At 38.9% G+C, this 17,048-nt stretch overlaps 2 protein-coding genes across 2 annotated transcripts in view; one reads left to right on the top strand and one right to left on the bottom strand.

The window, feature by feature from the left end:
• The window catches only part of ralgps2 (Ral GEF with PH domain and SH3 binding motif 2), an 85,300-nt gene that overhangs the window by 32,300 nt on the left and 35,952 nt on the right, over positions 1 to 17,048 (bottom strand). The gene's annotated exons all lie outside the window — the stretch shown is intronic.
• On the top strand, positions 1,764 to 13,088 carry angptl1a (angiopoietin-like 1a). Its single transcript, XM_016289045.1, has 4 exons — positions 1,764 to 2,618; positions 8,133 to 8,326; positions 9,745 to 10,015; positions 11,007 to 13,088. The coding sequence occupies exons 1-4, from the start codon at positions 1,829 to 1,831 to the stop codon at positions 11,192 to 11,194; spliced, it is 1,443 nt and encodes a 480-aa protein (XP_016144531.1). The 5' UTR covers positions 1,764 to 1,828; the 3' UTR covers positions 11,195 to 13,088.

The following is a 17,048-nucleotide window of genomic DNA, read 5'->3' as shown; positions in this document are numbered from 1 at the left end:
TTTTTAGTGTATAATTTCAGTTATTTGAATCATATTTCTGTATTCAAAATTTTATATTTAAAACATTAATCTCCACATGAATTTATGAATTTAATTGCACTCATGCTACCTCTGACCCTCATTAAACATCTGAAAATGTACGTACAAGCCACTTTTGTGTTCTTCTGTGCCACCTCAGTAGTACAAATTAATTGAATACTAATTTCATATGATTGGTAACTTATTTGTCTTATTCTACATATTGTTTTAAATAATTTTTAAAAAGATTATAAACATACATTTTTGAATTTGACAGATGAAAATTATGCCATTATAAAAGGTAAAAAGAAAATACACCTGTAAGTAACTTTAAGACGTCAAATGTCACTTCGTTTTAGGAAGGCTAATTTTTGATCAGAATTTTTGATTATTGATCAGAAAGTGCTCCTAAATTTTTAAATTAGGAGGACAAGCGCTCCTAATTACAAGAAGAAAAAAACTGCTCTTAAACTGGGTGTGTGACAGGTATGGCTGAGGAATGGGGTTTGGTCAAAGAAAATTTTTCAGTCAAAACATTTTTTTTTGCTTTAATCCCTTCAATATAATAAGTAGAATAAGACAAATAAGTTACCAATCATATGAAATTAGTATTAATAAATTAATTTGTACTACAGAGGTGGCACAGAAGAACACAAAAGTGGCTTGTAGGTACATTTTTAGACGTTTAATGAGGCTCAGAGGTAGCATGAGTGCAATTAAATTAATAAATTAATGTAGAGATTAATGTTTTAAATATAAAATTTTGAATACAGAAATATGATTTAAATAACTGAAATGATATGCTAAAAATGAAACTAAATCCGCCAGCAGGTGGCGGCAAGTCACTGATTTTATCACTGAATCATTCATTCAATTGATTCGTTCGAACGGCTGAATCATTCAGGAATGAAGCAAGTGACTGTCTTTATGAACTGACGGAAATTCGTCGTACCGACAGAACTTTAATCCCTGAGAATGGTTATAGTCCACACTAAAGATGGGGTTGTGTATAAAATGCCATGGTAATGACATCAGAGGAGAGATGAACTGTTAGCGGACGATGTGAAGCATCTGGATATGGGCATGTGTTAGTGGAGGATGTGAAGCATCGAATGTGTGTTTGATTTAAGTGTCTGAGACAAGACTGAATAGCACAGCAAGGTGTCTGTGATAACAGAAGGGGTAAAGGTTGTACACCATGTTGAACTGCTAATACCCATACTTTTCATGGCAGCATTCCATTGAAGCATTGAATGAAACAAAAAGAAAAAAAAAACACTTCACTGGTCTTGTCTGGCCTAATGACAGCCCTTGTGGACGTCCACTTTGCCACATGAGCTACTGGGTAAAGGTCTGCTGTGAAGTCCACACTAGAACATGCTTGGCAAAAGAAAGCTTATTCCTTATTCCACTATTTCTCACTCCTCATTTGTAGTTGTCAGCAATGTAGATTCTTTGTCACAGCCCCTTTGGCTTAGTAAACAGGAAATTTTTGTTGCGGTTAATTCATTCCGTAGCTGTGGTTGACTTCTAAATGGCCCTTCTGAGGCAAAGTTTAAAGACATTAAGTCACCTGCAAGGTGGTGTCTAGAAAAGTAAAACTAAATGCTAAATGTTACTGTAGCTTGCATAAGACAAACATAATGAAACTTTTAAGGGTAAGTTGATGATGTACATGACTGTTGATTGACTGCTGCTTTTCTTTCTCCTTATAGGTGAAGCATTTTTTGGGGATTTTGGTGGAGGAAGAGAAGGGTAAACAGAAGAAAGAAGCCAACAAAAAGTAGGTGAGGTGATAACAGAAGCAACCATGAGAGACATAACATGGTGCATGGGCATCATGCTCTGCCTCTCCATCTGCTTGTTCGGCAAGAGCCACTCAGGAAATGCACTCATGCAATCTCGACCACGGCGAGCACCTGCCGATGACTCCAAAAAGTGCTCCTACACTTTCCTGGTGCCCCAGCAGAGGATCACAGGTCCGATCTGCGCCTCTGCCACCGGGCCCGAGCCAGACAAAGACCGGGTGACACGTATGGACATTGCCGATGTGCGGGATGTCCTATCCAAGCAGAGACGGGAGATTGAGATGCTGCAACTAGTGGCAGACGTAGACGGGAACTTGGTAAATGAGATGAAGCTTCTGCGCAAAGAGTCTCGTAACATGAATTCCCGAGTGACACAGCTCTACATGCAGTTGCTTCATGAAATTATCCGCAAGAGGGACAACTCCCTAGAACTGGCGCAGCTGGAGAACCGTGTGCTGAACGTCACCACAGAGATGCTCCGACTGGCCTCCCGTTACAAAGAGCTGGAGCTACGTTTTGCAGGCCTTGCTGGCACAGTTAACAACCAATCTGTGCTCATTGCCGCCCTGGAGGATCGTTGTCTTCGTGGATATGGACGTCAAGATCTTCCTGCAGTTCCGCCGCTGGTGCAGGTGGTTCCAGAGAGCATTCCAGCAAACAACAATCGCTTCACCAATGAGATTCAGAGAGACAACAACAACAGAGCCTTTCCTAGAGGATCTCGAATGGATGCCCCAACGCCTGACCCACTGGGAATCCCACCACTCCCACAGGGCACCCTTACCTCAGATGGTTTGTGTTTGTTTTCACAATCTTACCACAGAAATGACACGTTTGACATTGACAGCTTCTATGGATTAACAGTCTTAAGGGAGTTACAATGTCAGGCTTTCAGGGGAGATATGGTATCTCTCTATGCTACCATGCAACACAAAATGTTGTGGTAACAACCCAGCAGTTTCTGTACATGCTCCAATATTTGTAGAGAAGTAAATGATGTGGAGGGCGCAAATTAGACAGCTCATGTCTTGTTCAGATTCCACTTCCCATTCTCACAACTGTCTCAATGACGTTTTTCAAAATGCTGACAAAGTCCTTCTCTTTTTCCACATCTTGGTGACACAATGCCTCATAAACTGTTAAATAGCTATCTGTTATGGGGCCAGTATCATTGTGGGCACTGCAAAAGTTTCCATTGCGGGTGCACAGTGGACATACTCGTGACAAACCCTCTGAAAACTAAAATAACAAATGGGACACTGTACAACTACTGTGCCGCTGAAGGTGTTGCATTTCCCCCGGTGGCACTACATGTTTCCCATGAAAGTGGCTTTGAGCCCTTATCCTTCTAAAGCAGGGGTCTCCAACCTTTTTTACACAACGGATCGGTTATATTTTGAAAATATTCTCGCGGATATATATTAGTGGTTCAACGGGTCATATTGTGGTTTTTGAGTCATGGATCGGATGAAAAAAACATTTAAAGCACAGATTGAGACTGCAGAGAAGGGTTTTTTGACAATTTTATGTGTATGTATCACAAAAGCAAGGACACATGAAAGAGGAATCAACTCTGTATTCTTTCGCTGTCTGAAACATGTCTCTGTGCGTGAGCGTGCTTCGGGTGTGTATTCGGAGTGTTTGCACACCGAAAACAGCGTGTGAGTAATGAATCAAGTTCTCTTTTGCTTCTTCTTGTGGTTTAAAATCGCTTGAACTTGTAAATTGGCAAATTAATCTGCGAATCTCCGAACTGTGGGGCCTGGTCCATACATTACGCATCATGGATCAACTGCGATCCATTTAACCTCGAATATATGACAAATCAGAAAAATCATTAATTTACTAATTGAACATTTAATTTACACTCCATAGCTACTCTATAGCAATCGCATGCAACAAACAAAAATACAGAATAATTAGAACAATCATTAACACGCAATAAATACAGACTGTCATACACATTTTTCCCAGAACGTTCTTGCGACCCAGTAGCAACACCAGTAGTACACGGCCCGGTACTGGTTCGCGACCCGGTGCTTGGGGACCTCTGTTCTAAAGCATGAACACACAGCCAAGAACAGACTGCACAGTGTTGTAATGCCAAAAGTTACTGAGACAAATCTCAGAATCCTCCATTCCGCTCCTGCAGAATCCTCTCTGGCAGCCCATGAAAACAAAATATGAGCTCATGGATTCCTGAGTGCACATGGGAAAACATGCACCCACACAATCCTCCCGGGAAAAAAGTAGATTAAAGAGGGTCAGAGAAGAGAGAGATGGATAAACTGTTAGTCTAAGCTTGAACTGGGCTTCTTCTCCATAAATGCATGTATCTGTCCAGTAAGAAGTAACGTCACACATAAGAACAAGAATATGCAACAAAATCTACAAGATACCCTCTTCAAGCACTTAACCAGCAAAAACATTTTCCTTCTTTCACACACATGCAGGATAGTGATGCTGCCTCTGTCAATAAATCTAAACTTGAAAGCAGTTTCCATTATAATGTGTTCTGGCAAAAAATTCACTAGAAAAATGGAGCAAGCAGTTGTTATTTTAGACAATAAAATCATTAGAAATAAGACAGACAGAGAGAGAATTTCATTGTCTGTGTAAGCAAGCACATACAGTGGGTATAGAAAAGAATCACCCCCCTTTAAAATAATCACATTTTGTTGCTTAGCAGCCTGAAATGAAGACAGACAGTTTTTGTTTTATCCAGCTGTATTTACGGGAAAAAAGTAGATTAAAGAGGGTCAGAGAAGAGAGAGATGGATAAACTGTTAGTCTAAGCTTGAACTGGGCTTCTTCTCCATAAATGCATGTATCTGTCCAGTAAGAAGTAACGTCACACATAAGAACAAGAATATGCAACAAAATCTACAAGATACCCTCTTCAAGCACTTAACCAGCAAAAACATTTTCCTTCTTTCACACACATGCAGGATAGTGATGCTGCCTCTGTCAATAAATCTAAACTTGAAAGCAGTTTCCATTATAATGTGTTCTGGCAAAAAATTCACTAGAAAAATGGAGCAAGCAGTTGTTATTTTAGACAATAAAATCATTAGAAATAAGACAGACAGAGAGAGAATTTCATTGTCTGTGTAAGCAAGCACATACAGTGGGTATAGAAAAGAATCACCCCCCTTTAAAATAATCACATTTTGTTGCTTAGCAGCCTGAAATGAAGACAGACAGTTTTTGTTTTATCCAGCTGTATTTACTCAGTGCAACTTATAACATCCAAGTGAAAGATATAACACCAACCCCAAAAAAACTTTCTTGAACCACCTTTTGCTTTAATTTCAGCCTTTAGTCTGTTGGGATATGTCTCTGTCTCTACTAACTTTGCACATCTAGACTTCGCAATATTTACCCACTCTTCTTTGCAGTTAAATTTGAAATTATCAATGTATCTAATGTAATGTAATGTAATCTATACCCACTGCAAATGCATCCCACTAAGCACAATAATTCTGCAATTATCTGTGACTACTAAAAGACAGTGAACGAGAAGCATACTGTGAGCACATATGAAATTTTCATTCTGAGAGTTTAAAAGTGTACAAAGAAAATAAGGCACACCAGGTGCAGCATTGTGACAGCACTTTATGCTTAGCTTAATGGCATAAACTTATGCAAGAAACTACTGTACTTCTATTATACAGCACTCAGCACTGCATATTAAGTAGATTTTGTTACAATTCCATTTTATTCACTTAGAAATCCAGGTTTGTCTAAGTTTGTTTTCTGCCTCTCTCTGTTCTGCCATTCTTAGCACTATAAGGTCCACATTCATGCAGTCACTTTCAAGACCCCATCCCTGCTAGGTTTTACAGCCATGTAACTGTCAGTAAAAGGCAATACCATAAAACACAACTTTACTGCACACACACTGGACTACCTATGAAATACAGAGGGGGAATGATGTGGGTCTGCATTGGAAATGAATCATGTAAGTATATAAATTAAAAGAATATCATACATTTTGTAATCTGAGGGAGAGTCGGACCCATGCTTATTATGTGTTAAGTTACAAAGGCACAAGGTCAGCAGCCCTGTTCCAAAACTTAGTGAGCTACCTGGCTTTATACAGCCTACATTGGGAGCTACATTCTAAGGTCACAGAACCTCATAAATGACTGATTTGAAATGATTTTTGAAACTCTCATAACTGATTTCAACTGGCAGAATATTTCTAAGCTAATGACTCGCAGTACAAGCTTCCGGTGGGCAGCTTACTTGGTTTTGGAACATAGCCAATGTCTTAAGAGAAAAGGGGGGGGGGGGGGAAGTGACTCATCTCAAGCTCCATGAACACAATAGAAAACATCAACAATTTTCCTATTTTGACTTTGTCAGGAGTAGCACTTACACTTTGTAAGACCTCACACTTGGCAGGCCAAATATGCAGACATGTGCGAGTGTGAGATGGTGGTTTTGGACTACAGCCTTTAGTGATAAAGTCTTGAGTAGGTGTATAAATATCACAACCACCAACCTCTCCAAACACAACTTCCATTGGTAGCTTTCTCCAATTACCCTTCTCTCACACATACCCACAATTCATAATAAACAATCCCCACTGCTTATCCAGCAGATCTTCAGTCTCAACCCAAGACTTAAACAATGATAAAATCTCTCAGTTCCTGAAGCAAATGGCTCCAGAGTATAGCCTCTCATGCGGCCAAGGCAACTCAATAGGGTCAGATTCTCTCGCGACTGACCGCAAATGACAGCTCAGTGTAGCCCACTTCACCCAGTACACGGGGAATTACAACCGCAGCTGACCAAAACAAAACACTCTTATACCTCTGGGGTTGTACAGTACTACTTTTTGGCAGATGAAGATGTATCATTGCTGAAAAAAACAGAAGCTGCTCAGAGAGTAGTCTTGGATGAGTCTAAGATGCAGTTCTGTTTGAGGGTCCTCCTGGATTAAAGCAGAGAAAACGCCTACTCCCCCACTTTGCAGATGACTGCCACTCGAAGCCGCCCGGCACAATGCCTGTCTGTATGAGCTCAATGGCTGTCATTCATAGACAGGCGGTCAGGGCCACACTGGGACCTGGCTGGTTAATGCAGCTGTTTCAGCACAGCTAGAACTACTGAAGGACTTCCTCTCAACACAAGAAAACTCCTCTTATACAACACCCCAACCATACTGCCCAAAAGAGCCTTTGGCAGAAGGGAATCTCTCTTTCTTCCTCTCTACATCTCTGGCTCACCCCTATATGACTGATAATGATTTTAACTTAAGCTTAAAGTAAAGAAGAAAAAGAAAAATGAGCGGAAAATAACCAAGGGAAGAGGGAGTTGCACAAGGCCTGAGCTGGTGTCTGGGCATGGTAACTTCATCAGGACAGAGCAGGGTATTTATCATTCAGCCAAATCTGGAGTGCTGGGAGATCTTGTACTCCGGGCAGAGACGACCAGCCCAGAGCACAGAAGACCCTGCAGGGAGAGCTTTCAGTTAAGACAACAGTATCTCTCTATGGTCAGGAAAATTCCCTAAACTGATCCGAGACTTCTATGTTATGTGTTAAAAAGCCTGTAGGTTCAGACCACGATTAAGGCAACCTTAATAGCTACACGATGAAACCAGGTAGGTCTGTTTCAACAAAAGTGTTAACTAAAATGATAGCAAGAGTGACATACACAACAACAGATGATAAGGTTATGTTCATTTTAAGCCGTTATAATGAGCTTTTCATTGTTTTAATTGTTCATCAGCTAGAAAAGCTTCTGAAAGTCCAACGTTATTGTTCCTCTGTGACGTTATCATTATAGCTGTGGTGTGGACTTATTCTAACAGAATTAAATAATGGATTAAAACTTTTTAATTTAGTTACTCTCCATGGTGTGAGCGGGCCTTTAATCTAGTTATCACTAAAGAAAATGCAGTTCACAGTGGGTTTTTTGATGTTGTTGATAACAAAAAAGAGAAATGGGCATCAGGACGATAATTAAAGTATATTCATTAAAAATACTGCTGAGGAAAATATGACAAAAAGGCAAGATATTAATGTACAAGCATTTTTGAAGAAAAAGAACAATAGTTTCAAATATTCCAATCGACCCACTTGAGCTGCATAAGTTTAATCAGACATACAGTAAACACAACATTACAACTCACATCTGCACAAAATGATGCAAATGTACAAGAGAACCTAATTTATGTGCTAGTCAGATGTGGTCACGTTGTGAATACAAACTGTCCTTATCAATGTCACTGCATTGGTCCAGATATGATATACTGAAATGAGAAACCCAGTTTTCTTTTCTCCCCGTCTTCCTCAGGCCCATTCAGAGACTGTTTCCAGGTGCGGCAGGCGGGACACAGCACCAGTGGGATGTATCTGTTGAAGGCAGAGGGCAGTGATAGACTGATTCAGGCCTGGTGTGAACATAAATTAGACAATGGAGGCTGGACCGTTTTTCAGCGAAGGAAAGATGGCTCTGCCAACTTCTTCAGGAACTGGGAGAACTATAAGGTAAAGGCCCACAACACACCGACCAGAGCATGCTGCAGACCAGCGGACATGCAAAACTAAGACAATCAATTAACAGTGAAGTCCTCTCTTTCCTGACTGTTTATCCAACTTAAGTGTACATTTCTGATAAGAAACAGGGAAATAGGGATACAGCCACAATGTCTGCATTTACATAACTGCTCCACATCCATCCTGTGAGCGTGTATGTGAAATAGTATGATAGATGGAATGGGTGATGAGATTCCCAGTAAGGCCCATCAGCGACTTACTGTAGGTCAGTGGTTCTCAAGTTAACACCACAGACTTTTAGGGCAAACAGAGAGTTTTTCATACTCTTACTACTGTATACCACTACACTACATACTGTATTGACCCGAATATAAGACAATGTTTTTTTCTTGGAAATACATCTGAAAAAAACGCGGTCGTCTTATATTCAGGGTCTAGACTTTGACATGTCAATAATACACCCACAACAATAGGTGGCGCCAAATACGCATAAAACGAGTGTGCCATGAAATACGTAATGTAATGCGTGTTGTAAAGATCGTGAGTAAAAACAAAAGAATAAAAAAACCTTACAGCTGCATGAGTCGTGACTGTCACGTTAGCCTGATGGGACCAAACTCCCTTTGTGATTTTAAAACGTAAGACAGTACCCAGATTTGAAGACTACAGTAAGATTGAACTTCTACTGTTAATACGATTTTGGTAGGCTACTATTAGATGGATATGCAATATGAAAATAATTGAAAACAAAATGTGTTTTACTGAGAAAAAACAAGATTTGGTTTTTAAAAAGCCTTTTTTCCAAAAGGTCCATCTGGAAAAAGGGGGGGTTGTCTTATATTCTGGCCAATACGGTAATACAAAGATATATTTTTAAAAAAGCCAAGCTATGTATTTCACAACACATTTTCTTCAGCATTCAGCATTAGGGCTGAACAGAAAAACACATTTCACCTTTAGTCCAGGAAACCAAATAACTATAGCTGTGATGTATAGGAGGCTAGTAGAAACAAAGCACATAATTCAATCCTTTTCCAAGAGCAATGGACCGAAAAACGAACGCTTTCCCCCTTTACACTGCTGAAATCAGTGGAAAAATGCAGTTATGTTTTTATAAAGTAGCTCTCAAGCTCTGTCCTGGGAGTGTGACTTCACCGATTTAGTCAAAGTTGAGTGCCAGATGAGTGAATTGTAACTCCAGAGTTGAAGGCCTACTACAAAAATATACCTCAAAACCTCCTCTGACTGACACAAATGAAATGAAAACAAGTAGAATAACTGCACACAGTTGGGGAAGCACACATTAAACACGCTTAAGACTTAGATTAACTATTTCCACTGAAGAAAAGATCAAACTACTCTGTCTCTATTACGGTTTCTCTCATTCCCTCCCTCCTTCTCCCACACAGAAAGGCTTCGGGAACATAGATGGAGAGCACTGGCTGGGCTTGGAGAACATCTATAATCTAGCCAAGCAGGGGGACTACAGATTGCTGGTGGAGCTGGAGGACTGGGCTGGAAAGAAGGTGTACGCAGAGTACAGCAGCTTCCATCTGGAGTCGGAGAGTGAAGCCTTCAGGCTGAGACTGGGCACCTACCAGGGCAATGCCGGAGACTCCCTCACAAGCCACAATGGAAAACCCTTCACAACGCTTGACCGGGATAAAGACGCCTTTACAGGTTAGATGCTAACAGCCGGTTAAAACGGCACAAAAAAACAAAAACTGTCCATAGCTACAAGGGTTGGGTAGAATGGAATGGAAGAATTTGCTTCTTTTCAATTCATGAGTGGGAACTTAAATTTAATTGACCAAATTGAATTTTACTTGAAATTCTGCATCCTGTTTGCTTACAAATCAAACTCAGTAATTGAACTGGGATATAAAAAGCATTTGCAATCAAATTCTCCAAAAAGCTATTAATGTCACTATAGATTTGATTGCTGGTGACGCTTGGTTTGTTTCAGAGGTCCTGTTTAAACCTTGTATAAAAGGCTTAGACTAGTCTTACAAGTTAGTCATCTATTTTTTTTTTTCTTTAAGACTGGTCAGAACTCTAAGTCGGTTACATAAAAATGTAGATTGGTCTAATCGGAATCCAAAAAAATAAGACTAATTACCCCTTGGCTAATTGCTAGTTGGTCAGACTAGTTCTTAAGATGTAGTCTTAACATAGTTTATGCAACTGGCCTCTGGTATTAAGATGCATTTCCTTCGTTCACAAGTGGACAGCATTAAATACAAGTGTAAATGGGGTCTAAAGTGTTTTGAGCTTGTCCACTTCCAGCTAACTGGACTGGATTGCTTTAGTAGTGTAGTCGCTTACTGTATGTGGTTGAATGCATTCGAACAGCTACAAAAGACTACCCACTGACCTAACACGATTGTTATGGAATGTGTTTTAAGTGCACCAAAACAATTAATTCCAACTTCACTATGTTGTGCCAGATGTAAATGCCCAGCAAAAAACTGCACTTGAGTTCGGTTGATAAGGGTTGACTGATGTTCAAACTATGTGTTTACAATCTGAAAGTAAATCAAAAGGGGTATAATCGAATGCATCGAATATAATCGGGTGCATAATCATATCGGTTCCAACACGATCAATAGCTTCTAAAGTGTTCTGTCATTCCAACACATTGCGTTCTCTTCCCCATATTCTTCTATCCCAGGCAACTGCGCTCATTTTCACAAAGGTGGCTGGTGGTACAACGCGTGTGGTCAAACGAATCTGAACGGCGTGTGGTACTCCGGTGGTGTGTATCGCAGCAAGTTCCAGGATGGGATCTTCTGGGCAGAGTATGGAGGCGGGTTCTACTCGCTCAAATCAGTCCGTATGATGATCCGGCCAATAGACTGAGGTTCACCCCAGGACCTCACCCTCATATCAAACCCGATTGAGTCTAAATTGCTTGAATGTACTCATAATTCACTCCAGCACTTATTTATAATCACACATTCATGTTTATGAGGACTGACATGTATAGCACAGAAGAGTCGTCATTGGTACAGCACCGATAAAAATCATGAAAAGGAGGAGTGGAAGGACATGCGTTTATCCAGACTTGAACACCAATGTCCTCTGGTCCATCCAAATGCAGAGAAGACGAACTAGTAAGAACTAAAAGTTGGAGTTGGACGACAACACAGTCAACTTCAGCATCTCCATCTCTTACATTTTTCCTTTACTGTCGTTCTTACATTCCTCTCCACTGACGTATCTTCACTGCTGACCGTTCCTTCGGATTCTTCATTATTGCTTGGACTGATGACATCAAAGCCTCAATCGCAGCTTTTTAATCAATGATCTTCGCAACTAAGCAAATGTTGGCCTCTGGCTTTGGAGGTGTGTCTGTAACAATAAGGACTGGCACTGGGCTGAACTGTTCGCCAAGCCCCATCTGCATTCGGGGGTAATGTTGGTCTGTAAATATACTTCATGTTTTATATTTGTTCTTTTTTGTAAGAGTTAATTTAAGGACTCGCCACCAATCCGCAGTATTCATTTGCTATTTATATATCGGTGATCTGTATTTATGACAGTTATACTCCTCCAATCATCTATTTATCCCAAATTATGAGGCACCATTGTGATTTTGACAAACGTTTGTATACTTTTACCAACAAAGAGAGAATATTACATTCGACTCCAGGGTTGTACTCACCGTGGAAACTGAAAGGGACATGTCCCCCAACATCTATCTTAGAGGTCAATGAGTATGCATTTTTCATAACTAAATCTCAAAATCAGTGTTATGTTGTTCATAATATGACGTATCTTCAATTGAAACAAGGTATTCAGACAAAAATCCAGGGCTGAACTAGATTTCATTTGCTGGGAGATGAGTGGATTGTCTAAAGTGGATGTTAAATACCATAACAGAGCCAAACCAATTGTTAATTTGTTAAAACGGTTGGTCAAGATTATCCAATAGCCAGTGCAGCCTAAATTATGTCAGAGATAAAGTTGTTTCAGAGCAAAATGAGTAAATCATTACATTTTAAATTAAAGATTCAGAATTTAGAAATCAGCTTCCTTTTAATGAATGAGTTTAAATTTAAAGTGAATTGGTTGTGCCAAACAGGAAGTGGAATTAAAGGAATTGGAAATGAATGAATGAATTATAAATAAATAAATGTAAATATTTGTCTGTAAGGCTATAAAACACACTGAAGGCCTAGAGATTTTTTATAACTTTTAGACATGGCTTTACAAAGTCTTGATGAACCTTTGCGACGGTTGTAGTTATAATATATGAATTTCTTTGAATTATAATTCAGTTTAATTCTACTTCCTAAAAATCTAATTCGAATAGCAACTATGCATCCTATTTGTGATGTGATGTCAGAAGTAAAGAGCAAGATGAACAGATTATACTACATATATTATTATACATTTGAATTATGTGCAACAATGAATTGGTCACAGTAAAACCATGAATGATAATAATGAACATAAAAGGTGTCAGTTTTGATTTTTCATTTGGTTGCCCAATCTTCAATATTTGGTTACACCACTGACTGGCTCACAAACACGCATGCAAAGCCAGAAAAACAAACAAGCAAAAAAACCTTTGAACTTCATAGAACTGTACAATTTATGCTAGACTTCTCTCATAAATATACACAAATACAGACACAAACATCCTCGTCTCTGTAGTCTCTGGTGGACACACTTATACCTGAATGTAATTTAACAACATTTTTGTGTAAATGATCTCAGAATTCACTCTGAATAAAACAGCGTCCAAAAGTCTGAGTGAAACTTTCTCTGCATAATATATATGGAGTCACGGCAGGTTTTTCAATTACATTTTTCTGTAATATGAGCAAAAGAGTGTGTGTGTGAGAGTGTTTAAAACTGTAAGAAACAGAGATTTCATGTAAAAAGTATCCAAACATGTGAAAATGGGAGGACTACAGCACATAGAGACAATGAAAAACACATTTCTGCCATCCAGTCACGAATGATAGAGGCGAGATAGACCGAAACGAGAGAGAAAAAAGAGAGGGATCCAGAGGGAGGGAGAGAGAGATGGAGACAAAAGAGCAAGACATTCCTTCCATATAAAATACTTAGGTTACAGCTCCACAAAAGTGTATTTCATAAAAGTTATGCCTCCCTGTTCCCGGCTTCCCCAGCGGGACTATCTTTCAAAATGTCCTTGATCACTCACAGCCAAGCATCTAATTCTATCAGGAAAACACAGACACACGCACTCAGAGAGGAGAGAAAGACACTGGCAGATGAAGTTTTGTGAGCGGCCTGCGCGCTAAGATGTTTTAAAGAGCTTCCGTCTGTTTCCGAGTGTGCATCTCCCCATGGGACACAGATCACAGGCTTCACACTTTCGCTCGTGTGGCACATCAGAGTAAATACTAACACTTGGACAACAAGTGCAGTTTTTTTTTTGTCTTATAAAAGCTTTTGTTGGATAGAGACTAAAGACCACTAAAATCATCAGGCGTGAAAGTGGTAAATTTAAGTTTTGGCACGTCACACACTGTTAGCTTCTGAAAAGTCATTGTGCAGACAACGATTCTTTACTAAAAGATTCAATGAACTATGTAATATAACGTCTGGTCATGATTTGGCTTGATCCTATTCAGTGGTAATATCATTAAAAAAAGTTTTGTTAATTAAAATAAAGATAAATAAAATAAAAACATTAGATGAAAAACTTAAACTTAACGAAATTGAGAACTGAACTAAAAGTGCAACTGAAAATAAATAAATGAAACCTAAAAAGTACTTAAAATAGTGTCAAAAACGAATAAATAAATAGTAATAATTTAAAAAAAAAACATACCATACTTGTAGCATAACATGACTAAAAATCTAACAAATTATATTGAAAACAATAGATGTTAAAGTGGTCATGAACCGAGAAATCAAAATTATCTCGATCTTTTGACATATAAGAGGTAGTTGTACTATAAAAACATCCAGTGAGTTTCAGAACTCAAAACTTTCTTATATTGAAGCCAATCTGTCAAAACGACAGGTTGTGGAATGTGCCACTTTATGACATAATAGTGTGGCTAAACCCCGCCTCTGCAGAAGATGATCAACACCTGCTTCTACATCACTGCCTGTTTAGCCCCGTCCACCGATTCGTGCACATAGTGTAAATAACGAGAGAGGCAAACGCATGTCTATGCAGAAATCAAATGATAAAGCTGCTCCAAAGACAAGACGACGCTGTGCAGTGCCAAGTTGTGGAAAAACACAGTCTTTGCATTGCCTTCCTTTTGATCCAAACATTAGGAACGTGTGGATGAACTTTATTTTTTTAATTAAATTAAATTTTTTAATGAAGATCCAGACAGTGTCAGTAAGAACTTGGTCCTTTGTTCATTATATTTTACCATGTATTTGTTTACAAACAAGGCACAATTCGATGCAGGATTTTCAGAGAGATTGAAACCAAAAGACGATGCTGTGCGACTATATTGGATTCGACAGTAATGTTGAACCGCACAAGTGTTAGAAACTGTTTCACAGATTGTTTGATATATACTGAGTATTTATGCGTTTTTTTTTTTTACCTAAATCACAGCAGCGTCCATCTGTGAAGGATGCAGGCTATCAAACATACAAAACTGTTAGCCAATCATAGCAGTCTGCTGTGCGACTATATTGGATTCGACAGTAATGTTGAACCGCACAAGTGTTAGAAACTGTTTCACAGATTGTTTGATATATACTGAGTATTTATGCGTTTTTTTTTTTTACCTAAATCACAGCAGCGTCCATCTGTGAAGGATGCAGGCTATCAAACATACAAAACTGTTAGCCAATCATAGCAGTCGGCGTTTACTTCAGAGTCTACAATCCGCCACGCCTATTCAAACAGAGCGTTCTGATGAGGAGGGTCAAAACAGGACAGAAAATAGCCTATTACTTCTAAATTATGATGTTTTTTGATGTACAAATTAGGGCTGGGCGATATGTCAAGAATATTTTATCGATAATCACCTTGAAAAATATCGCGATATCCGATAATATCGTCTACCTAAGCCTCACCTCCACAACGCCCCGCCCCCGCCGAGACGACACTGCCAACATGCACCATATACACACACCAGGTTCAGTTTGGTCTTAATTATTGCCACAAAGTTTGGTTTTACTTTTCTTAGTTTGTGCTTAAACTAACAGAAAACATGAGCTTTGCTGTTATTTTGGTGTTGCTAATAATTTCCCCTCTGTTCTTATTTAAGTTTTGGCACGTCACACACTGTTAGCTTCTGAAAAGTCATTGTGCAGACAACGATTCTTTACTAAAAGATTCAATGAACTATGTAATATAACGTCTGGTCATGATTTGGCTTGATCCTATTCAGTGGTAATATCATTAAAAAAAGTTTTGTTAATTAAAATAAAGATAAATAAAATAAAAACATTAGATGAAAAACTTAAACTTAACGAAATTGAGAACTGAACTAAAAGTGCAACTGAAAATAAATAAATGAAACCTAAAAAGTACTTAAAATAGTGTCAAAAACGAATAAATAAATAGTAATAATTTAAAAAAAAAACATACCATACTTGTAGCATAACATGACTAAAAAGCTAACAAATTATATTGAAAACAATAGATGTTAAAGTGGTCATGAACTGAGAAATCAAAATTATCTCGATCTTTTGACATATAAGAGGTAGTTGTACTATAAAAACATCCAGTGAGTTTCAGAACTCAAAACTTTCTTATATTGAAGCCAATCTGTCAAAACGACAGGTTGTGGAATGTGCCACTTTATGACATAATAGTGTGGCTAAACCCCGCCTCTGCAGAAGATGATCAACACCTGCTTCTACATCACTGCCTGTTTAGCCCCGTCCACCGATTCGTGCACATAGTGTAAATAACGAGAGAGGCAAACGCATGTCTATGCAGAAATCAAATGATAAAGCTGCTCCAAAGACAAGACGACGCTGTGCAGTGCCAAGTTGTGGAAAAACACAGTCTTTGCATTGCCTTCCTTTTGATCCAAACATTAGGAACGTGTGGATGAACTTTATTTTTTTAATTAAATTAAATTTTTTAATGAAGATCCAGACAGTGTCAGTAAGAACTTGGTCCTTTGTTCATTATATTTTACCATGTATTTGTTTACAAACAAGGCACAATTCGATGCAGGATTTTCAGAGAGATTGAAACCAAAAGACGATGCTGTGCGACTATATTGGATTCGACAGTAATGTTGAACCGCACAAGTGTTAGAAACTGTTTCACAGATTGTTTGATATATACTGAGTATTTATGCGTTTTTTTTTTTTACCTAAATCACAGCAGCGTCCATCTGTGAAGGATGCAGGCTATCAAACATACAAAACTGTTAGCCAATCATAGCAGTCGGCGTTTACTTCAGAGTCTGCAATCCGCCACGCCTATTCAAACAGAGCGTTCTGATGAGGAGGGTCAAAACAGGACAGAAAATAGCCTATTACTTCTAAATTATGATGTTTTTTGATGTACAAATTAGGGCTGGGCGATATGTCAAGAATATTTTATCGATAATCACCTTGAAAAATATCGCGATATCCGATAATATCGTCTACCTAAGCCTCACCTCCACAACGCCCCGCCCCCGCCGAGACGACACTGCCAACATGCACCATATACACACACCAGGTTCAGTTTGGTCTTAATTATTGCCACAAAGTTTGGTTTTACTTTTCTTAGTTTGTGCTTAAACTAACAGAAAACATG

The sequence above is a fragment of the Sinocyclocheilus grahami genome, unplaced genomic scaffold (assembly GCF_001515645.1).
Source record: "Sinocyclocheilus grahami isolate Dianchi unplaced genomic scaffold, SAMN03320097.WGS_v1.1 scaffold239.1, whole genome shotgun sequence".
Taxonomy (NCBI): domain Eukaryota; kingdom Metazoa; phylum Chordata; class Actinopteri; order Cypriniformes; family Cyprinidae; genus Sinocyclocheilus; species Sinocyclocheilus grahami.
This window is presented reverse-complemented; position numbering and strand designations above follow the sequence as displayed.

Excerpts from the sequence above, each read along its gene's own strand:
- angptl1a (XM_016289045.1), top strand. The coding sequence starts at position 1,829 with ATGAGAGACATAACATGGTGCATGGGCATCATGCTCTGCCTCTCCATC. Across the intron at positions 2,619-8,132 it reads GGGCACCCTTACCTCAGATG|GCCCATTCAGAGACTGTTTC; the intron begins GTTTGTGTTTGT and ends CGTCTTCCTCAG. Across the intron at positions 10,016-11,006 it reads GGATAAAGACGCCTTTACAG|GCAACTGCGCTCATTTTCAC; the intron begins GTTAGATGCTAA and ends CTTCTATCCCAG.